General features: G+C 37.7%; 2 protein-coding genes across 5 annotated transcripts; one reads left to right on the top strand and one right to left on the bottom strand.

Moving 5' to 3' along the window:
* The first annotated feature begins 8,511 nt into the window (after nt 1–8,511).
* Nucleotides 8,512–14,825, top strand: LOC101736189 (uncharacterized). Its single transcript, XM_004928824.5, has 2 exons — nt 8,512–8,817; nt 10,436–14,825. Exon 2 carries the CDS (start codon nt 10,445–10,447, stop codon nt 13,919–13,921), a length of 3,477 nt encoding a protein of 1,158 aa, XP_004928881.2. The 5' UTR covers nt 8,512–8,817; nt 10,436–10,444; the 3' UTR covers nt 13,922–14,825.
* A 447-nt stretch (nt 14,826–15,272) lies between these two features.
* Hp1b-l (heterochromatin protein 1beta-like protein) lies at nt 15,273–22,013 on the bottom strand. 4 transcript variants are annotated; one of them, XM_012692599.3, is made up of 6 exons: nt 21,892–22,013; nt 20,189–20,281; nt 19,168–19,291; nt 18,102–18,248; nt 17,783–17,965; nt 15,273–17,168 (listed from the first exon to the last, which is right to left on the bottom strand). In XM_012692599.3, exons 2-5 carry the CDS (start codon nt 20,276–20,278, stop codon nt 17,787–17,789), a joined length of 540 nt encoding a protein of 179 aa, XP_012548053.2. In that variant the 5' UTR covers nt 20,279–20,281; nt 21,892–22,013; the 3' UTR covers nt 15,273–17,168; nt 17,783–17,786. The 4 variants fall into 4 exon arrangements, with proteins under 4 accessions (XP_012548053.2, XP_012548054.2, XP_062528819.1 ...); XM_012692600.3 differs by having other exon boundaries at nt 21,434–21,978; XM_062672835.1 differs by having other exon boundaries at nt 21,724–21,899.
* Between the last annotated feature and the right edge of the window lie 2,080 nt (nt 22,014–24,093).

Genomic DNA, 24,093 nt, shown 5'->3' with positions numbered 1-24,093 from the left:
AAGGAGACCTAACAACTCAAGAGCAATTGCTTCGCGAATGAATCTACTACCGGATCGGAATCGCGACCCACTGAGAAGATCCGGCGAGAAACTCAGCGGGCTGATGCATGGGTTAGGTTGCACGTCGACCTCTTTGTCGAGTTCGACGAGTACGGTTACCGGGGTTCCTTAGCCTGCTCCTAGTGTTAGAGCTGAAGGTATCTAATGCAAGAGTTATTGGATCTGATGGATCCGTAAGGACGTGTCTAGGGCGACGACGGTGACTTGCTCCTGCGTGATCAGGATTCGGGGAGTAATCAGCGGCGGCAACGATAAGGCGATTATCATGACGCATAGCCTTATCGAAGTAACGTTCCGACACTGACTTCATATGTTTACGGATCGATTCGAGGCCCAGGTCGTCGTGTAGGTCGACGTTCCTCACGAACCACGGAGCCCCGACGGCTAACCTGCAAAAGCGGGATTGTAGGGATTGGAGGGTGTCTATGTGTGTGCGGGCCGCGTGAGCGAACACCACACTTGCGTAAGTCATGACGGGCCTTATGCAAGTTTTGTAAAGTGTCACCTTGTTCCGAAGGGACATTTTACTCCGCTTACAGATCATGGGATAGAGTCTACCGAGAATAAATGCGGCACGGTCACGGACTGTTTTTATATGCGGGCGGAATGTCATGGATGCATCCAGGGTGACTCCCAGGTACTTGACCTTCCTGGTCCAGGGTATAGGTTGGCCAAAGAGGGTGATCGGGGGTGTGATATTTCTCCTCCTAATGCGGGAGGAAATAAGCGGAGAGTTTCCCCTTTGAAATAACACTGCTGTGCTTTTCGCTGGGTTGATGTCTATGCGCCATTTTCGGAACCACTGTCCGAGGGCTAACGCTGCACTCTGGAGCTTAATCGCGATTAGGGACTTGTTTCTACTTGAGTAGTAAACGGTTGTGTCGTCAGCGAATAAGGCTAGCTGGGTCGGCGGCGACCGGGGAATATCATTGACAAATAAACTAAATAGGAGCGGAGAAAGAACAGAGCCTTGCGGGACTCCAGCCGTGAGTGGTCGCGGGGAGGAGCGGGTTCCCTCTACTCGATATCGAAAAGAGCGGTTAGACAAGAAGTCCCGTATGATGAGCACGAGACTGTCCGGTACGCCCATGTTAAAAAGTTTGAAAATCAAACCATTGTGCCAGACTTTGTCGAACGCTTTTGCGACGTCGAAGAAGAGGGCTCCCGTGTAGATCGGTTTTGGTCGGTTAAGTCCCACGAGAATGTGCTCCGTGAGGCGGTGTACCTGTTGTACGCATGAGTGATTTGCACGGAATCCGAATTGTTCATCGATGAGAATGCCCTTTGATGAGACGAAGTCTCTGAGGCGTTTGTAGAGCAGACGCTCATACAGTTTGCCCAGAGACATGAGGAGGCTAATCGGGCGGTAACTCGTCGGATTATTTTTTGGTTTACCGGGTTTGTGTATGCCGATAACGTTCGCTTCTTTCCACACCGCGGGAAAGATACAGTTAGCCATAGCGGCATTGAAGATAGATGCTAACATCACGATGAGTTGGATGGGTAGAAGTTTAATAACGCGGTTAGATATACCGTCGGAACCGGGAGCTTTGCGAGGACGTAGGTCTTTGATCAAATCTTTAACTTCCATCGGGGTGACGGGTGGTAACGCATCCAAAGGTGGCAAGGAGGCTCTGCGTTCTACCTCACTGTCTACTAATTCTACATGAACAGGGTCCACGGATTGAGTGCTGGGCGTGCACTGGGTTTGCAACGTATCGGCCAGCAGCTCTGCTTTTTCATCATCATCGAACGCCGCGAGTCGGCCTGAGGGGCCTACGAGGGGGGGCATAGCTACTACCGTATCCGATTTGAGAGTACGAGCTAAGCGGTAGTAAGATCTTTGAGAGGGCGCGAGTCCTTCTAAGAAATCAGACCATCTGGCATCTCGGACTTCGGTGATGCGAGACTTTACGTCGCGTTGTAGGGCACGCATTCGAGTGCGATTTTCCACGGTAGGATACCTATCGTATGCGCGGATTGAGGCGTTCTTAGCTCTAAGGGGTTCCCTAATATCGTCGGGCAATTTGAAGCGGTGAAGGAAGTCCTCCGACAGAACTTGCTTCGATGACCTATCTAATGTCGAGGTGATGTGTGACGTTAGGATGTCTATGGCTTCAGCGGTATCCTGAGGAGACGGGGTAGAGTCCGGGCTAAACGGGAGCGATGGTGGATCAGATTCAGCCAGGCTAATGCCCAGCGTGTGCCAATCCACCACAGTCCTCATGACGGGAACGGAATCGGGAGCGCGACCGAGCTTCATAACGACGGGACGGTGGTCTGAATCTAACTCTGAAACTACTTCGATCGAGTGTAAGCGCAGAGTTACGTTTTTTAATAACGCTATATCGAGTATATCCGGGCGATGCGCGATATTTAGCGGGTAGTGAGTCGGGGTTAGCGGAGCCACGATATCGAAGGCGAGATCATCGACTAACGCGTCGAGCCGCCTGCCATTCGGGGTTGTGGTATGAGAGTTCCACCTGATGTGTTTACAATTTAGGTCGCCCGCTAGGATGACAGAGCTGCCCATGCCGAGCAGCGCCTCGATATCACTACTTAGAACGATCTTATCCGGTGGAAGATAAACGGACGCGATAACGATCGGCGCGTGTCCCGTCAGTGAGATTCGGCACACTGATGCTTCGATATTAGCGAGCGCGGGAGGATCGAGCGGGACGCAATGCAGGGCTCTTCTATAGTAAATGACGGTACCACCACCACGAGCAGAGAGCCTGTCGTTCCTGACCATATTATAGTTCGCGATTTTAGGGTCACGGCGCGCGGGCTTAAGTAGGGTCTCCTGCACTAAGAAAATGTCAATTTGATGGTCACGCAAAAAATCACAAACCTGATCACGTTGATTTGCGAGACCGTAAGCGTTAAAAAATCCTATCGTTACGGATAAGGGCTTTATTCTACTAATGTACGCCATTGATTACCGGCGGAGTGAGGGGAGGACGTACGTATTTAACGACGCGTATACGTCAGCGTATTCCTGCACAACGGCGATGAAGTGTTGTGCAGTGGAGGCGGCGCGAATGGCGTCACCCAAGGCGTTAACACGCTCAAAGTTGATCGACTGAAAAAAGTCGATCGCTAGAGCGAGATTATCGGACGCGGTCGGACTGTTGGTCGCGGGGGAGGAACGAAACGCGGGGAAGGGACGTATCGCGGGGGCGGGACGAATCGCGGAGGGAGGAGCTGCAGCCGTGTTCGTGTACGGCAACGGTTTAGCCCAGGCCGAGCCGCTGGGCACCGGCGCCGGCACGAAGGCAGGCTTAGCCTTCGGCACAGAGGGTGCTGAGGCTTTGATGTCTGGGCGGGAAGCTCGGAGGCGGTTTTGGCGGGCGACGCGGCGATTTATTTTTGGAGCTCGGGGGCATCCACGGTAGTTCGCGGGGTGACCCTGTGTTCGGCACAGGACGCAGCTAGGTGGTTCGGTGGCGGTTTTCTGGTCGCGAGTACAAAGGGCCGTGGCGTGATCGCCCAAACACTTAACACATCGGGGGCGCGCGTGACAGTTACGGGAAGAGTGCCCGTACAGTTGGCAGTTATGGCACTGACTAGGAGTGCCTTTTTTATGGGGGACTTCGACGGCGATACCGGAGAGTTTACAGACGGTCCGTATGTTAAAAATATGCTTACCCTCGGGGGTAGGCTGGAGGGCGACTAGAACCATATTGTATGGCTCCCTACCGCGGCCGGTGTGCATGCGGTGCACGGAATTTACTGGTAGGCCTTGTTCTATCAGATCAGCCTTGACGAGATCGGCATCTAGCTCCTTCGGGATTCCACGTATGACAACGCGGAGTTCGCGCTCCTCCTGGAGCGTATAAGTGTGGAAGCTTATACGCTCCTTTCGGAGGTAACTTGAGAGAGCCCTATGTTCGTCGGGTGTCGTTACTTTTATTTGAATCCCGTTGGCGAGATTACGGGCGCTGACAAAATTAATATTTTTGGCCTTAAGGGCCAGGGAAACTCGGTCCCAAGCTGCCTTCTCTTGAAGGATTACCGGGGGAGGGATCTGAGTTTTAGATTGTGCCACTGGATGCGGCGACGGTGTGGCACGGACAGCGGGAGCGACGGGGGTTGGAGGGCGGGGACGCGACGCGTTCGCGGCTTTGCTTACTTTAGCGGCCGCGGGAGCTCGGGCCTCCGCAGCGCGCTTTTTACCTTTTTGGACTACTGTGAATCCATCAGTCGCGGCGGCGGAGGAAGGGTCGACCTCCATGTCCGACTCTGAATCGGATGAAGAGGGCGCGGGCGACCTGCGGGTGGGTGTTTTAGCGGGAGCAGTGGACGACGCAGGCACGACGGAGGCTGTGGACGAACGCACGGATGCAACGTAGGTCGCCGACGAACGCACGGTTGGGGCGGAAGCTGCAACGGTCGACGCAGAAGTTTTGGGCGCGAGTATCGGCGACACGGGATCGGCGGGCACGACGGAGTATGCTCTTCTGTAGCGTGTCAGGGATGTTCGCGGATGCACGAGTCAATTGTTTTTACGAAACTATGCGTAACAGCTATGCATCCCCGGTGTGCAAAGTGCGGGGTGGTTCTAATAGTGTCTTAAATATGATTGCATGGTAGTGAGTCGCGGTGCGGCTTAATATATGTATGTACATTTTTAATTAAGTAGGCCTAAATATTCTAACATCCTTTTTTTTTTATTATATTTATGAGTCACTTCACATAAAAAAGAAATATATTATTATTGTGTTAAGCGTAAATATTGAGTTCATGAGGCATATGAAATCTGAATTACAAGCAAATAAGAAAAACTTCTCAGTAAATTTTCAATTTGCTTACATTGCGCACAGAGTCGAATGTTAATCACTGTCGATCATGATTACGCTATCGTATTGACTAGCAGTGCTACCTGTTTTCGAGAGCGGTAACTTACTTCTGGCTCAGTTAACCTAAAAGCTTAATCAAAAATAAATAATATATTAAATCACAACACTGCCAGCCGTTTTGTATATTTTACTTATATAACCGATACAAGAATGTCGGGGCGCGGTTAATTCCAACCACTGGAAATGAAATTAAGCAATCTGTTGAATTGCCACAATTTACATACAATCGTTTCCGTAGAACCATTATTTATTGCCGTCGAAGGCAGACGAGCCTACGACCATACCATATATGATTCCGTTGCTTGCGAACATAGACTGGTGGTAGGACCTCTTGTGAATCCGCAAGGGTAGGTACCAACACCATGCTTATTTCTGTCATGAAATAGTAATGAGTTTCGGTTTGAAGGGTAGGGCAGTCATTGTAACTATACTTGAGACCTTAGAACTAATATCTCAAGGTGGGTGGCGCATTTACGTTGTAGATGTCTATGGGCTCTAGTAACTAGTTAAAACCAGACGTGCCGTGAGCTCGTCCAACCATCTAATCTATAAAAAAATATACTATTTGGGGGCAGAGCAAAGCTCGCTTCTACTGCCTTTTTTCTGTTGCTACCGCAGCGTAATCACGCGAGCCCATCTGAAAGGCTAGCCGTTGTTTAAATGCAAGTGACATTTCGGCCTAATGTCTCAGAGCGATATATTTTTAAGTTATTTCACGCTTATTCAATGATACGATATCGAACAACGATATCAAAAGACCTCTTAATAAAAAAAACGAATGCCTACCAGCATTCGAGTGTTGCCAAACAAAGCGAATATTAAGCTCGAATTACCCAGTCGTATTCCATAAGCATTAATAAAACGTCCGACCTTTAATAAGATCGACCCACATTATGACCTTTAGCACCACACCCAAAAGCATTACTTTATATCGAAGTTTCTATTTATAAACTACAAGTACCTACCTACTGCATTTAACTACTTTTAATTCACCATGTATGTATACAGAGTGTGATTCTAGTGTGAGGAAGCTTCGATTTCGTTGATTTTGCAATACATCCAGGGACGTCTTAAACTAGGCTGGGGCCCTTGGGCACACAAGAATTTGAGGCCCTTTTGGAAAGTAAAAAAAGCGAATTATAATTTTTTTTTATTGCTTAGTTGGGTGGATGAGCTCACAGCCCACCTGGTGTTAAGTGGTTACTGGAGCCCATGGACATCTAGAACGTAAATGCGCCACGCACCTTAAACATTTTTTTATTGAGTATGACCATTTATTATAGGTAATTAAATACAGTAAGATATAATAATATTAATTATATTAGAATGCTGCTGGTTTTTTTGTTACGATTACGATAATGGTTTCTTTCGGGATTTCTGTTGAGCAAAATATTCCATTATATCTTTAAAGTCAATTTTTTGAAGGATATCACTTTCTATGCCCATAATTGACAAATTACTCAGCCGTTCTTGTAACATTGTTGTTTGCAATTCATTTTTTATTCTCTTAAGCTGCGAAAATGACCGCTCTCGACTACAATTGGTAACCAAATTGTCGGTCCTTCGGGGCCCCCTGAGAATGGGGGGCCCTGGCACGGGCCCCGTGTGCCCTTATGGTAAAGACGGTATTGAATACATCTAATATTTAAAAAGAAACAGTTAAGATACACTGAAGTACTCCGTTAAAATAATATAATATGTGTTTACTGGTGATAATCCGGTCATCGTTCTCGTCGAACCCGTCACGTGGGTCACGTTTCCGGCCCGGTGGTAGATTCTGCGAAGTTAGTTCTAGAGTTCGTGTTAGCAACGTCGTCTGGCTTGAGCCTCGTGAGCTCACCTACTAGTTAAGGTTACGCTAAATTAGCCTCTCAAGGCTATCAGCATTGGTAGGGGGGAAAAAACGGTGATAGGTTATAATAAGAACAAGTAAAAGCCGCCACCCAGCTGGAAATTGTATAGCATAACGAATAACATCGTGTAATAAAAATCAAACCCGCAAAATTATAATTTGCGTAATCACTGGTGGTAGGACCTCTTGGGAGTCCTCACGGGTAGGTACCACCACCACCCCGCCTATTTCCGCCGTGAAGCAGTAATGCGTTTCGGTTCGAAGGGTGGGGTAGCCGTTGTAACTATACTGAGATCTTAGAACTTATATCTCGGTGGGTGGCGCATTTACGTTGTAGATGTCTATGGGCTCCAGTAACCACTTAACACCAGGTGGGCTGTGAGCTCGTCCATCCACCTAAGCAATAAAAAAAATTACGTTTATCTTATTTAAATCAAACCCGCAAAAATTATAATTTGCATATTTACTGGTGACAGGACGTTTTGTCAGTCTGCACGAATAGGTAACACCACCCTGCCTATTTTTGCCGTGAAACAGTACAGCGTTCAAATTCAAAGGGCTGAATCGCGGGAAAACATAAATATACTTCGATCTCTTAACAGGTGTGCGTTAACAGTAAGTACGTAGAGAGCCCAGAATATCCTGGGAAACCAATGTCTTATATAGCGCCATCTATTAGCAGTCGCTCACAACTTAGAAGCTCAACTACATGCATCTAATCTGGTCACACTAGAATTGTTATTACCGATTATCAGGTTACTTTCTGGTCGAAAACGAAGGGAGATAATTTGTGAATTCTTAAAATTTAACTCACTTTAAATATCTCTGTCTTTCACTTCGTTTTAACATTTAAATATGTACTAACGATGACTAATCAATCGTTTAATGTCTGTGCACTTGTACAGTTGTGGAAAAATTTAATAGCTAGACGCAGCTTCAAGAACTCTTTACAAAATTTCATTGCAGTAAATGCTTACTAGTTTGATTTAATTAGCGTTCACTTTCATCCAGTAATCAACTTCAGATAAATTTACTTGATTGAGTTCTGCTCCGTTTCACTTTTTATTTAGAGATTGGGCTAAAAGACAATAATCCAGGCTATTCAATAAATAAAAATATACACCGGCCGGTGATTCATACGTGGGCGGTTATCTGTATACCTACCAATTCATCCTAGTATGATGGCCTTGAAGACTTATTTATAGTCTGTGCTACATTTTTGATAGAGTTGCCTGATACGTTATTGCTGGAACTATGCGGAATATTTCAAAATGTCACTTCTTATCACGTCTAAAACAATTTTCTATTTAACTATAAGATTATTAATATTTTTTTCTAAATATTTACAAGATAAAAAGGCCTGTTATTTTAAAAAATTACAGCATTTCAAATAGTGTTACAATGTAAAACTCTCAGTAATTGCACCATAGTTTAACAATGATTGAACAATTTACGAAACACCTGACTTCTAATTAAGATAATATGCTGAACAAAATCGTTATTAATTAAAATTCGTTTTTACAGGCTATAACCAAAAAATATGTATGGACAGATTTAAGCTCCTGGTATTCATAAATGTAATAAGGCTTAAGACATATTGCATGAACTTGTCACGAGCTCGCTCTGTCTATAATTTTATCTACACTAATATTATAAATACGAAAATAACTTTGTCTATTGTTTTAACACACAATAACGCTATGGGAATGACTCGAATCCCTAATAAATAATTTAAGCTACTTTTTATCAAACTGTTGAGCATGAATCTCCACTCACGCGATATAAAATATAGCATTTATAGTATAGTTACCCCGCAGGTAAAGCTGGGGTCATAAAGCTAGATTTATTTTAAGAGTACACTTAGATATGTAAAAGTATTATACGTTATTTCAGTGTTTTTCTTTTTGTTCGTTAGCAACATCTGTAGTTTCACCTTCATCTTGTACTGTACTGATGTACTCGGTAATAAACACAATAAACAGTTTATTGTTGGGTTGTTTTCGTTAAGTATTTAGAAATAATTCAATCAAAGACTTTACTCTAAAGGTATGTGTAATAACTATATTTAATATATTAATATAATCGTAATACTCGTTGACGTCATGATAGATGAAACAGAAATAACTCAATATGTTGTGAAGTTCGCATATTAGTAATAATTAACGGGGTTCAGTAGATTCCCGCACTAAGAATAAGTAAATGTAATTTTAACTAATGGATAAAGAACGAATGAAAGAGCATAGGCTATTTTATGTAGTCCATAGATATATTCATAATTATGTATGTATGACTGTAAAATGTATTTTTACATTATTCATGTAACGTAAGAATCTATAAAGACTATATTATTATATTCTTCTGTTTTATAAAAGACATTTTGAAGTCGTCGTGGCCTAAAGGATAAGACGTCCGGTGCATTTGTGTTGAGCGATGCACTGGTGTTCGAATCCCGCAAGCGGGTACCAATTTTTCTAATGAAATACGTACTTAACAAATGTTCACGATTGACTTTCATGGTGGAAGAATAATATCATGTAATAAAAATCAAACCCGCACAATTGTAATTTGCGAATTACTGGTGGTAGAACCTCTTGTGACTCCTCACGGATTGGTACCACCGCCCTGCCTATTTCTACCGTGAAGCAGTAATGCGGTTCGGTTTGAAGGGAGGGGCTGCCGTTGTAACTATACTGAGACCTTAGAACTTACATCTCAAGGTGGATGGCGCATTTACGTCGTAGATGTCTATGGGCTCCAGTAACCACTAAACAACTAGGTGGGCTGTGAGCTCGTCCATCCACCTAAGCAAAAAAAGTTTTAATGGAATAATTACCGTGTGTCACGGTTATTGCGTTTGGAACGTAAGTATCATTATTATAAATTGCAAAATATTTAAGGCGAATATAAAACATTCGATTTTATCTCATAATTTAATTACTTACTCTACTTAGTAATGGTAGAGTACGTACATACTTAATCTTTCACATGCCAATCACGGTAATCTGATATTAACAATTTCCTTAAACTATACTTTTAATTTGAAAAATATATTTTTGAGTTATTTATTGCTAGATTGGTTTTACGCGTGTGTTAAAATACCTATACTTTATTTAGGAAGTAACAGAAATCTATGCTATAGGGGCAAAAAAGCTCACCTTTCGCCTTATGCTCATTATTTACCGGAGCTCATAGACACTACAAAATAAACGTCTCCGCCTACCTTCAGGTGTTAAGTGGAGGTCTCTATTGCATCGGAAACATTAACAATTATACATCCTCTAAACTGAATCGGAAAACGAAGTAGGCAGAACTACATAATACGCCTAATGCCTAATGCAGTACGCTGGTACTGACTTTGCAACACGCTCAACCACTACTGCAGAAATTTTGGGACGTTCCGCACCGTTTTTTTTTACGTTGTGTATATGATCATCACCAAGACAGAAAAGAAGCCCGCCAAAAGTAATGTCACTTGTTCAATGTTCTTATCCCTTAAGTTTACAAATAACAGATTATAAACAAATTCAAATCATAGATAAAATGCTCATTATCAAAATACCCACAAATGTTCATCTAATAATACGATTACGGTATGGTTAATTGGGGAATGTTTTTATGGAATAAAAATATTATTTGAATTAAAGTTACTTTTTTCTTTTTTCAGTTGGCGACCATGGCTTCAACAGTGTTAAAAGGAGACACACTAGGACAAAAACATAAACATTACAATCAATTATTAAACGATGCGCTGTCTGGTAACATTAAAATATCATCTCATCCGGACGATGATATCGGTAACTTACTTCTCATAGATATGGCTAGCCAAAACAAAGATGTACACTTCATTTTGAATGCGTTCAAATCAACAGACATGCTCTACGTCTCGTGGGCTATTAAAAAAAGCAATTGGCTTATTACTGAGAAAACGTATAGTAACTTCATCAATCCCAATTATTTAAACTCCGATATCTTTCCACATATGATGACCAAGGCTATTAATAAACTTATGTTACACATAAGATTGCATTTGAAGGACGAAGAACGTGTTGAACAATTTTACCGAAACGAAAAGGTACCTAGCGACGCAGCAAAATGGCTGTGCAACTGTTCTGTGAAGTTTATTGAAGATAACGTTAATAAACACAATAACGATAATCGTTTATTAAAACGTTTGTGTGAAAAATCAATAAGCATCCTGGAGAAAATCGATAACCATAACTCCGTGCTTTTACAGAAAACCACGTTCTTTTTGAAAAATGAGACAAATAGGTACTTAAATATTGTAGAACGCGTTCCATACTACAACAGACCTACGTTCAATGCAAAAGCAACGGACTTAATTATGAAAAAATGTCCAGAGCGAATCATAAACAATTTCGAAAAATACGCAATTAACATTCATATGCCCACATTCGCTAGATACTTAAAAAGTGAAAATATCAGCGATTTTTTAACGAAACAAATAAAGTCAGCAGAAGACGATAGTAATTTGAGTATGTTCTTGAAATCGGATCAGGTACTTTATCTGTTTCAAAGAATCCGTCCACCTCAACGTTATGAATTCGTCAAGGCAATGTTCCTCGATGACAAAGATGAGGTGAACGAAAACGATCCGAAAAAACAGAGCATACAATTGTTTTTTAATAAATGTGATATGGAAAAATACATATGGTATAAATATGCACCATTTGATGTCGCATTTGTTGCAATAAAAAAAAGCCTTCAAGTTGAATCGTCTGCGAGAGATAAGAAAGCTATGCTCCAAACACTTATTTATTGCGCAAAACAAAATCTTTCAGACATTCAGACTCTATTGCGTTATTACAGCAAGAAACACATTAAAGACTCGTTCAGTTCTAAATGTAACTTTGTTAGTGAGCTCTCGAAAAACACTGAAATTCACAAATATGATGAAACGACATGGGATGTTTTAAATGAAATATTTAGTGGCATGGGGTTATACAATCCATCTTCCGAGAAGGATCAGAATTGTATTCAAACAATAATCGTTTACAAAGTTTTACACAATGAAACAGTTCCAGAAGTGATTATGAATAAATTCGAATTTGAAACACTGAGCGCCTACAAAAAACTAACCGAAGAAGATGGTGTGAAAATTTTTAATTTTTTGTTTGATCATTTACTGACCAAAGTGCAAACAACTGTTTCTACACAGGATGAATTGGCTGATCTGGAAAGTAATTTAATTAACACGTTGACTCTCTTGAAAGATTGGAAAAAAAATATTTCAGAGTATCCTAGCATTATCAATAAAATTAAGGAAATCGCTTCGATTAAAAGAAAAAATGTGTGGACGCTAGACCTTGCTGATTTGTACAACGTACAAAAATCATGGCGAAAGATTATGTTCGAGGAATCTATAATTTTGAACCCATGTGAAGAGGTTTGCGTTAATGCGTTGAAACATGAGCCGAGTTTGTTGTCGCGATACAATACAGAAGTACAAGACTTACAGTGTAACGATAATGTGTCTCTAAAACAAGTACTCAGCAAAATACGCATTTACTGGCCAGAATCTTTAGCCTTGTGCTGGTCGAATGAATACATGGCCCGACTCAAAACATTAAGCAATCACAAAGCCCTAACTCGAGGCCTTTGCTATTTATTGCCTCACACTACTTTAATTGACATTATTGTATCCTTTATTCCTAAGGAGAGCAAGATTGATTTCAAGAACGTAGATGAAGTCAGTCTTAGCTTACAGAAGCATTTCGCTAAAAACATGCATTTAGCACGTCCACAACCTAAACCAGAGATTGTCATGAGTTATGCTAAAGGCGATTACGTGAAGTTTACGTTGCCTTCACTACTCGCCGTATTTCATAATTTAAATGCTAAAAGTAGTCGTGAGTGTTTGCCAGAATTTTTAGACGCTCCAGTTTCTCTGCAAAAGCACATTATTCGTTTAGCTTTCGCAGAGCTCGAATCTCATGAACTTAAAGTAATATTCTTGAACTTATGGCAAACATCGAAGAACAAAACAATTCGAGGGATGATCTTTGAGTTCACTTTCAAACTGTTATGTAAAACAAAGGACCCAATTGAAGCCAAGAACTTGTGGGATACCTTTGAAGTCTTCATTGATAATTTAACTTACGAAGACGATAAAAAACTGTTCGATTTACTATCAAAAGTCGAAGATGTACCTGGTAATGTGAAGCCCCATTTCCTTGTAAAGAGTTACGGGTTCCTAAAACGATTAATTTCCAACGTGGTCAATGACCGTGGGACCTACGAATGGTATTTGGAATTGCTGGAACAATCCACAAGAGAAATAATGGAACACATGAACAATGAATTTATCGAGAATATTATAACGGAATTTCTTGAAAAAAAATTTTATACTTTTCAAGGGAAATCAGGCCCTGTTAGGTCATCATACGGCATGACAACAGTTATTTCGGCGTATCTTTTATGCGCTAAGAACATTGAAAGCCAGCAGAGGAAACAGGAAAATATACTTAAACCTCTAATTAAACGATCTTTAAATATGTGGAACGAATATCGCGACGGATGCTATTTCATAAGACAAAACTTTCAAGAATTACTCTACCAATTCACAATGGATCTAAACTATTACGTTACATCAAAAAATATGATAATCCCCACAGAGATGTTCACAGAAATACTAACGGAGTTGAACACTTTGCCAGTTTCCGAAAACTACGTCATGGTAACAGGCTGGAAATTAACATTAACTTTGGCAAAATTGTTAGAGAAAACAACTAAAGCAGAATGGGACTTGAAATGCACAGAAATATCACAAGAATTTGCTGAAAACTGTGTTGAATATCTGAAGCAAGATGTAAATAGTCATTTTCCATGTATTTATGTTCTTTTTTCACGGGCACTACAGAAAATCATTGACATATCCAGAACTGACGACTGGAAGTGGCTTCTACTTGAAAAGATGCTCTCAGATAAAGATTTCGTCCAATCGTTTTTAACTGTTAATTGTATTTTAACGAAAAACAACGGGCAGGGATGTGAATCGACTAAACAAAACATTACCAAGATCACCAATTTAATTAAAGAGCATCCTTCGGTTGAAGTGAAAATGCATTATTATTATAAGTTTGGTGATGGTAATCGCGGTTGCAAAGAAGAATGTGTACCTTGGGCACGATGAATGGCCACTGTTGTTATTTGAATGTAGATTTATTTGTGAAATCATTGTTAATGTACGTTGTACTAATTGTCAAATTTACAAATTGCCAAAACTTTAATGTGCTCCGATATCAAAGTTTTGGCGCCCCACAATTATATATATCTATGTATGTATATCTCAAAGCAGGCGGCGGCGGCATTTGCGTTGTAGACGTCTTTGGGCTCAGGTAACCACTTAAAATCAGGCAGGCCGTGAGCTCAAAAAAAACATAATCTAGCTTTTTTTACACTTTTGTTGTTAATCTATAATTGTATACATAGAATAATTTACCAAATTGTGTACTGCGCAAATACTTTTACAAAATACAAAGCTATTTAAATTTTTCGCGTACTATAATAAAATCACAGGCTAAAATGATAAATCGAAGACGCGTACACGTGTACACCATTTTGACTTAATAATGAGCAAGAAAATAAATGCCTATTTCTACCACCAAGCAACCGAAGCAATCCTTTGTTTCGGTTTGAACAACAGAATAGACAAACTGAGTTCGGATAATATTACAGAATCTATGGTTTCACTTGATACCTACATGTTTGATGCGAGAATTGTGAGATAGGCAACGATATTCGCCTTTCGGCTCTGTAAACGTCCAAACTTTGGACGTAACGAGTTTCTCGTTCATTTAACAAAATCAAGAAACAGTGATGGGCCTGCTTATCGCATTTTAGAGACGTACAAATGACTTTTTTACACTTCTACCTACATGGCTACACGAATAAACCACAAACAATAATCAACTAATATTATTTAAGTTTGACTGTCACTGACAGTAATGTTAATTAACAGTAATCCATAATTATTATACCCTAATAACGGATTCCACGAGTAAAATTGTTATGAAAATTACAATGTGTTGTGCTTATTATATTGTTTTATTTCTATCACAAAATTGGAAGACGCACCGGTGTTTTCTAAATAACGATCATTTGTTACTTCGCATGTTTAGAAGTTAAGTACCTACCAAAATTTTGCGATAATGGCCAGTGTTTTTTGTGAAACATGAATGTGTTATCAGAAGAGGTTCCATTCAAAAAGTTTAACATTTAAGTGCGCAGTTTTCAGTAGCATTTTGTTTCTTTCTAAGCTCTCCGTAGTATCTAATTTCGATCTCAAAACGGTTTGATATTTCTTTTTTTAATATTACCTATATCACTTTTGACTGTCTACGAGAATATCTAGCAAACTATAGTAGTTATATGAATTTACGCTTTACAAACTTATATTAAAGCTTTTTTTTGCAAAAAAGATATTGAATGTTTCGATTTCTTCAATTTCATGTCTCTTGAGAGGGTTTGAAATCAAACGACCATTTGATTTTATTTTCTTATATTTATACTTAAAATTAAAATATTTTCACATCAACTACAACGATCAATTATGTCCATATTGGTGTGAATTTACTGTCTCCTAATCCTATGTTTTGCAGAATAAAATTCTTATCTAATGCCATTAATGCTCCTTACGGGTAGGGTAGCCAAGCACTCGACAACACATTCCAAATGACACTACATAAAGGTTACAAATGAGTCGTCTATTATCAAAGGTGGCAATCTGTGCATTTGACCAAAAAAATGTTATTGATATGTCAATACAGATTGATTTGAATATAATCGTCTCCTTCAAAGAATACGGTTCAAAACCTGCATTAAATAAAGGTTAATACTTAACCTGTTATTTATCTAAGATGTCGATCAGAAGAGTTTTGGTGACTGCCAATGGAATACAAAGTCAATAATTCGTTTTTCTGATTTACCAATAATTGTCCAAAAGTCACATTGCCGGCTTTGATAATAGTCGACTCAAATTATGGTTCTAATAGAACAAAACTATTTCACTTTTCCAAATAAAAACGCTTCTGTTGTAACCATTAAGCATATGACGTCATCGCAATATGCTTTCTAGTGACATCCATCTTCATAACATCGAACACATTTTATTAAGTGTCAATGTACATTTATAAAACACACAAATATATACAAAAGTACACAAACAGTAAACTACACAATGATGGACACTTGGTGCGTTCTGGCTCTGATGCTCAATTATTACTGTGAATTGGCTGTAAAATATAATGATGAATAACTTGCGCTTTTCATTAGTTCACTTCCAGATCGAGCCGCTTTCATAGTAGATGTTTTATACAAAGCTCAATCTTGTAAATAGATGTAGTATTCTTTAAGTAAATAGACTGATTCGTAGCTATTATTTGGAATTTGAAATGTATCGATAGAGGAGGAATGACAATAATAGTATTGCTTAACCTACAATGTGTTTTTAAACAAAATCTTGTAGGATCTAAGGGAATCTAGAGTCTAAACGGCGACAAATTCTGCAAAAGATCAAATTTTGGAAAAAAAATGGTTCTCGAAATTTAAAACGATCTATATAATAAAAAAGCTCATAAAAACTATTTTATTGTGCCTTAAATATTCATCCCAATATACCTTACAACTAAGAAACTTAGTTGTACCTATGTGTTGATGAGGTCAATATTTTTTGTTACTTTATAGACTGGATTACAATGCCAATAAAAATGCCTAAATTTGGCAAGAAAGCTAACAACGAAGTTTTTGCTGATCAACATCATAGCATATGACCTAACTAATGCAGTATCGGTTAAAACACGAAAACATTGAAAATATATTTTAATTTTTAATAACTTTTATCAATGTGCCATATATTTCATCATACATGTAGGTAGTGTTTCTGTAGTCAAAATATTATACCTACATAGAAAATTATAATTTGTGGTATATAAAGAATAATTTTATTTGCCTCGCCTTAGAATAGTTTATTAGACAGACTGGAGAGATATGGTTTGATGAGAACATTTTTGCTGTGATTAATATTTAAAGTAAAAATACTTTTTTTCTTATATACTATCGTAAAGATATAAAAATAATGTTCCATTTCAAATCGCTTTGCACAAATAAAAACAGTAGCGAAATGAATCCTAAAGCGAAATACAGTCCAACCACAACTTAGAAGTTCAAGTCGATTTTACTGAATAAGTTAAAATTTCTAATTTGTAATGTTACAAAAGGAATGATACAATTGGGAGTGTGATAAAAAAACAGCCATGGAACAATTAATTTAAGTTAGTTTTTCCTATGAAAAAATAGTCAAAACTCATCAATAATATAATTCTAATAAAAGTGTTCTCATTTCAGGAATACTCTCCCACCTTCTTTTTTTTAAATTAGTCCTGAAACAAAAATATCTTTTTTTAATAAATTTTAGACACTTTTCATTATTGCTGTGGCTCTGGCATTGTTCACGTCCAGGAGCGAGGATGACAAAAAAAGGCCACCGAACGAGTCAACCGCATTGCGCTATAAACAAAGCGTGTTTGTTACCAACGCTTTTTCGTATCAGGATAAGACGCCAGGTGTAGTGTTGCAACTAATAAAAAAGTCATTAAATGACTAATATTGTGACCCACAGATATTGAACTGAATACTTTCCTGTATCTGTCACACATTCCTATTGGAAAGATATTATTTAATTGACTTTGATGACAGAACAGCATTTAGTCCACCTGATGGAGAGTAGTCAACATCCCTCTATGAATGTCACCAATACCAGGAATAAAACCAAGACCTGTCACTGAAGACTTTGATCTCAAATATCATTTGAAAAAGATACAGATAAGACTATGGACATGAGACAATTACTATACAATTCAACTATAATTTCAAATTTACATCTCTATGGAATCTGGTAGGCACATTAATAGCTCTTCAAAGCTTTAAAACAGAAAGTTTCATTGTTAAAAATTAATACTGATACTGATATTAGAAATCCTGTCAGAAGTCATACTTATTTAGTCTTCATTATTTCCTTCATCGAGTGCTGGTGTGTGCCATGTGAGCCTTTCTTCATAAAATTGAATAACTACTTGTGGGCACCGCACATTAGCTTGTTTTGCTGGTACAAGATCTGCTTCATCTGTTCCTTGCCATTTCATGAGGAACATGAGTTCACCACTACTATCCGTAGCGCCTAAAATCAATAGTAAAACAACTTAAAATTGCTCAGCCACTATTATCTGTAGCATCTAAAATCAACAATAAAATAACTTGAAATTCGCTCAGTCAGTATATTACACATGTATGACTATCAAAGAAAATAAGATTACCAATTATTTTTTCTGGTTCTAATCCACGATCAAAACCAGATGCTTTCTTGTCATCACTTTTGGCTTTCTTTGCACCTTTGAGATCAGGTGTGGCTGCGGCTGATTTACGCTTCTTTGAATCCTTATCAGTTTTTGACATTTTTCCCTCTGAAATTTAAATGGTTCCAATGAATATTGAGTTTGAATACTTTAAGGTTCCATTATAACTTGACTCATACTGTTTTTTTAAACTGCACCCTCAGTCTCTATTTAGTATTTGGGACTAAGAGTTTGAAAAGCTGATGAAACAACGACTAGCCAGAAGCAGAGGTCAAATCGGTCTGTAGTATATCACACTTCAATTTCGGTAATTGTTTTTCTACAGGGGAATACAAGGTTTACAACTAGGTTTCAAACATATGACTTGCTTTATAGTAATTTAGATCATTAGATACTTTATTTCAATATTTGAAAAAAAGGTCATGATGATTCAAAAGCATCTGTGAACTACTAACTGACTACTTGAATTTTTTTTATCTTTATCTATAATGCAAAGATTTGATTTATAATTTAACAAGATCTATTGAATACTATTGTTTTTAAGATCTATTTTATAAATGTGATTATTTTTGATAACAGTAATTTTGAGAGACAAAGCAAATTTTCAATTAACATAACTCAAACATCTCCTGAATGATTCTGTATAATAAAGAAGTTTAATTGCACAAATAATATCAACAAGTGGGTATAACAAGTAGGGAAAGTGGACAAAATTCAGAACATATTATGGAGTACTGATGGCAAATGGGAAATTTAGAACTTGGGTAATAGGTAGTATGTATAGTTTATCATTATGGCCATAGGCCAAAAGATATAGACAAGAAGTGTGTGTTCGCTGTGTCATAAATTACAATAAATTACAGGGAAGCTATTAGGCACTTAAAAAATTGCTGGCTTTCCTTTAACATGATCATTGTTATAAGATTTTATCACAATAAGGTATTTAGGTGAACTAATAGAGCTTGAGTATATTACTGTACTGGAGAGCATAAATTTTTAAGCAGTATTGATAAAATATGAATATTACCAGCTTCTTTCTTCTTTCTTGCTTCTTCAAAGGCTTGTATAAGATCTGGACAATCAAGATTATCCTCTGGTTCCCATGTATTATCTTCATCACTGTATCCTTTCCATTTCAAGTAATATTCCAACTATAAGTTTTTTACAATATATTAGTCTTATATTATTATTAATTTGTTACAATGATATTGAGGGAGGTTTAAGCGACATTTTTGATACTTTATAGGAGAGCCATTTATAGTTTAAAATTTTGAAAAATATCATGACATTCTTCAGCTATTTGAATGATATAAGCATAATTAGCGTTCGATTAAAAGCATCAAACTGTTGCTAATACCAAATAAAACTGACCTTTAATTACAAAGTGTTCCATATTAATTGAAATGTCGCTTAAAACCAAATAGCCCTTCACCCCTCTATTTGTATACATAATGATTAATTATAAATAATATAGAATTAATCTATATATATAAAAATGAATTGCTGTTCGTTAGTCTCCCTAAAACTCGAGAACGGCTGGACCGATTTGGCTAATTTTGGTCTTGAATTATTTGTGGAAGTCCAGAGAAGGTTTAAAAGGTAGATGAATATGAAAATGCTTGGAATTAAATAAAAACAACAATTTTTTTTTTCTATGATGTGTCCCCCGTCGGCCGGATTCCTTTTGTTTGTTTTAAGTTTATTTTTTACAAAGTTTAGGTCTTTTATTTATCGATTGAGGCACTACGATGCCAGTCAGCTAGTAATTTTATATATTGGTGTAGCTCAGTTCAGGGCATTTTTTTTTTAAATTGACAATGTAACTAATTCAATTCAGAATATGAATGATACTAACAAAGTTGTATTTTCTTCACTATAGAACTATAGAAGATAGAGATTGCATCCAAAATTAAATTCCTATTATCAATAAAAGATCTGAGTGTGAATGAAAAATAAATAATTTATGTGTTTTGATCACCCATTATGTAGTACTGAAAGCAAAACTAGAGTAACATTAAAAAAAATTTATATCAATAAACTATACTCACAACACCATTCTTAATGCGCCTGTCCAGAACTTTTTCAACAGAAAATTCCTCTTCGGCTTCTGGTTCGTTTTCTTTTTTCTTGTCGGCCATTATCTAAATCACAGAAGAAAAAAGATTAGACATAGTGAAAGAGAGAGTATACAATGTTACAAAACAACAAAATAATGTCACATATTGTATACTAGTGGCCCGCTCTGGCTCCTCTCGGTTCTTTAACAAAAATTTCAATGATATTTGACTTTTTTTATTTTTTTAAATAAAAGAACACTTATTGCAGCATAACTATAACTTTCTACAAAGTCGTAGTACATTATTTTATTCTATCATCAATAGTTTTCGAAGGGCACACGATGTAAAGATTATTAAAGTTAAGATTATGTAAGGGCTTTTGAATGAATTTTCATCTGTACTGTTTGGCATAATGCATTATCTACAATAGTGGATGAACACTTATAATCTATTGTCAAAGTACACATTGTATCATATCATATTGTACAGAGAATAATTATTGGTATTTTTTTTGTTTTAATATAATTACACAATAACAATTCATTAATATAATCAAAGAGGCACAGGACACAGATGTACATAATAATATGTGAATTATATGTTAAAACATTAATAGCACAACGTGTTATCTAGATGTGTTTGCTGTGCTTCATGCTTATACATATCATCATCATCATTCTTTCCTATTACCCTCTGCTGGGGTGTAGGGCTCGAATCAAATTTTTCCATTTATATCGGTCTTGGGCAGTCTGTTCTAACTCCTCCCACGTCATGCCCAAGACCCCTCGTTCCTGCTCCACCGAGCGACGCCAAGTTGTTCTGGGGCGGCCTCTCTTCCTTATACATATACCTTAGCTATTTATATTTAATGTCTAAGGTTTACCTACATGTACAACCCACAACACTATCATGTATATCACTTTGTAACATTGTGTATACTTCACTTTAATGTCTACAGTGATGGAGTCAGAGTAGCCCTTGCTCTCTACGTCATATTTTCATGTTTTTTTCATGTAATAAAATGTCCCTAAACGTAATATGTCCTTAAAATTTTACTCTCATTTCTAGCACACTTAGATTATTGGATGGCCGCATAAGAAGATTCATTTCAATAAATATTGTACATTTTATAGAATATTTTAAACCACTACAAGAACACAAGAAGACGTTGAAAAATAATAGAGCAAACTTTAAGATATAGTTCACTGTTCGTTTTCACACTTAACCTTTACCTACCAGATGTTTAAAACCATCGATATGTCGATAACATTAAAACATATCTTGATCTTGTTGATAGGAATACTAGTTCGTTACAGTAATTTATAAGATCTTCATATGAATAGTGTATCAAATCACGAAAATGAAACCCAAATACGAGCATCGATGCGATAAAAAAAACACGACGTTTTATGACTTAAAATTTTTGGTCTAACAAATCCAGAATCACGAAATATACTAATTTCCTAACTCTTTGCTATTTTATAGTAAATGTAGCTTCTTATCAAACCGTTTTATAGAATTTATACTTTTCTGGTATAATCGTATGCACGGTGAAGCGTCCCGCCATTTTGACAAGATTCCAAATAACCACAACTTATTGATATTATTTTTATACTTCCATTTAAAATAGGATGAAATATTTATTTCCTATGAAAGTATTGTCATTTTTATTGGTCGTTTATCTTTTATCTCACCTTATAAGGCTTAAGCAATTATTAAGTTCACTTTGACAAAACACATACACCGGCACAATAATATTGCACAGATCGCGGAGACCGGAGTAGATACTTACCATAGATAATACTAGATACTAGGATACTATATAGATTCTAGGGGTGAGGCGTATTTATCGGAACAGTTAAACGGAACAGGTTCGTCTATGAAAAAGCTTGGAACTATTGTCTATAGACCGAAACAACTGTTACAATCGTTCCACATGATTCCATATGTTACGTTGTTCCGTTTCACAGCAAACAGCCAGAAACGAAACAGTTTGGAACAAGCTCTTTTCCCTTTTCACGCACAGAAATAGAAAAAGATAGCATATGCATCCTGTTCCCAAACATGCTCTTTTCTCCTTTCACTTATTGTAATAGAAAAAGATAGCAATAACATTAACATGCGTGCACAGTTTGGCAAAACTAGTTTCACATATCATTAATATAAGCCTGAGAAAGCATGAAGGATTGTTTTTAATTTAAAAAATGTACTAAAACCATTTCATATGTATGACTGTTCCTTTATGTGGAACATATTCTACTAAAAACATTATTAAGCCTGTTGCAACACAACAGGCTGTTATATTGGAACAGGCTGCTGGAACTGTTCTTTCACTGGAACAGGAACAGGTGGAACAGGTCCCTAATTTCACCTGTTACAGACCATCCCTAGTAGATACCTAATTAGAGATTTTTTAAGGGATTTAATGACCTGGTAACTAAGACCTTTAAGTCATATCTTCGTTTAATTGATATTCTTTTTAAGAAAAATGATATATGGAGTGAAATGCAATGAAATAAAATGAAGATGATTAATATGAGACATTAATCAAGTGGAATGAAATTACATGAAATGAATGAGATGAGATGATATGGAATGAAATATAATCTTTTTTTTCCCCTACCTATGCTGAAAGCCTTAAGAGGCTATTTCAGCTTCTCCTTGACGTGTAGGTGAGCTCACGGGGCTCTAATCTGAAAACGTTACTAACACTAGCCCTAGTAAGAGCAGTGCTTCGCAGAATCTACCAACGCATCGCAAACGCGACTCACTGAGGAGATCCGGCGTGAAACTCAGTGGGCTGTGTATGTGGGTTAATTTACTCGCCATACCCTTTGTCGGAAGCGACGGGTTCAACAAGAACGGAATAGCACTGTTAGTGGACCCGAAATGCCGTGCTTAGAGCGAAGTCGACCGTAGGATTTGGTACCTATATATATAGTTACCAGCGGACACGACAAAAGCGTTTTCGTGGCGTGTCACTTTCTCGAAATGTTGTGGATCCACTGCAGTGTTCTATAGCCGGCTTCTGCGTGAATATTTGGAGAATATTTTTTTCTAAGCTATTTTATCAAGCACCCAATTTGTATTAATTTTCAGGAAAGTAACTTCTTTCCGGTTTTATTTAATACTAGGATTAGTTTCCTATGTTTCTATATTCATGCATAGTGTATTTACTATGGAAACTGTAGCCTTTGGACTCATGGTTCACCGTTGTCGTGTAAAGTCTAAAATTGATAGTTTTTTCTTCTTTTTCCCGAATATAAATTTCCTACTACTTACTATTAATGACATTGCATAGACATATATACTTAAACGTTTAATGGGTATTTATGGGCGCTAATATTTAAATTCGTAACGTTTAGTTTACCCTCCTAGCTGCACAAACTTAGTCGTTTTTGTATATTACCGGTGCGTATCATTTTTTGAAAAATAAACGGTTTTTAGGATTTCCTAAAACCGGTAAACCGGTACCTATTTACTACACACAGAGATATAGGTAACGACATTAAACGACAGAAGGTCCGCTTGAATATAAATATGAACGAATACAGCGATCCCTGAAAATCCTTCTGGAAAAAAATTACACTGGCCATAGATTTTTTTGTTTGTTCTATAGCAAACGATGTGAACATATACCATATTTAATCAAAACCTTTGATGGCACATTTGTTTTTATCAAGGTCATTGTGTACATTACCTAAAAGACATTATTAGTTCTAATCTTTAAAAGTATTGTAATCTATGAGCTTTTAAGAAGAATCTGTTAATTGACGCCTTGTTACATTTCCTAACAACAAATTAAAATTACCTTAAATTACAGTAATAATTATTTAAGATAGCTTTGCAAATACACAAACTTTAAGCAATATTCTAACCATTCGTATATTAAGTAA

The sequence above is a fragment of the Bombyx mori genome, chromosome 16 (assembly GCF_030269925.1).
Source record: "Bombyx mori chromosome 16, ASM3026992v2".
NCBI lineage: Eukaryota > Metazoa > Arthropoda > Insecta > Lepidoptera > Bombycidae > Bombyx > Bombyx mori.
The sequence above is the reverse complement of the archived record's forward strand: the minus strand, read 5'-3'. Positions and strand labels throughout refer to the sequence as shown.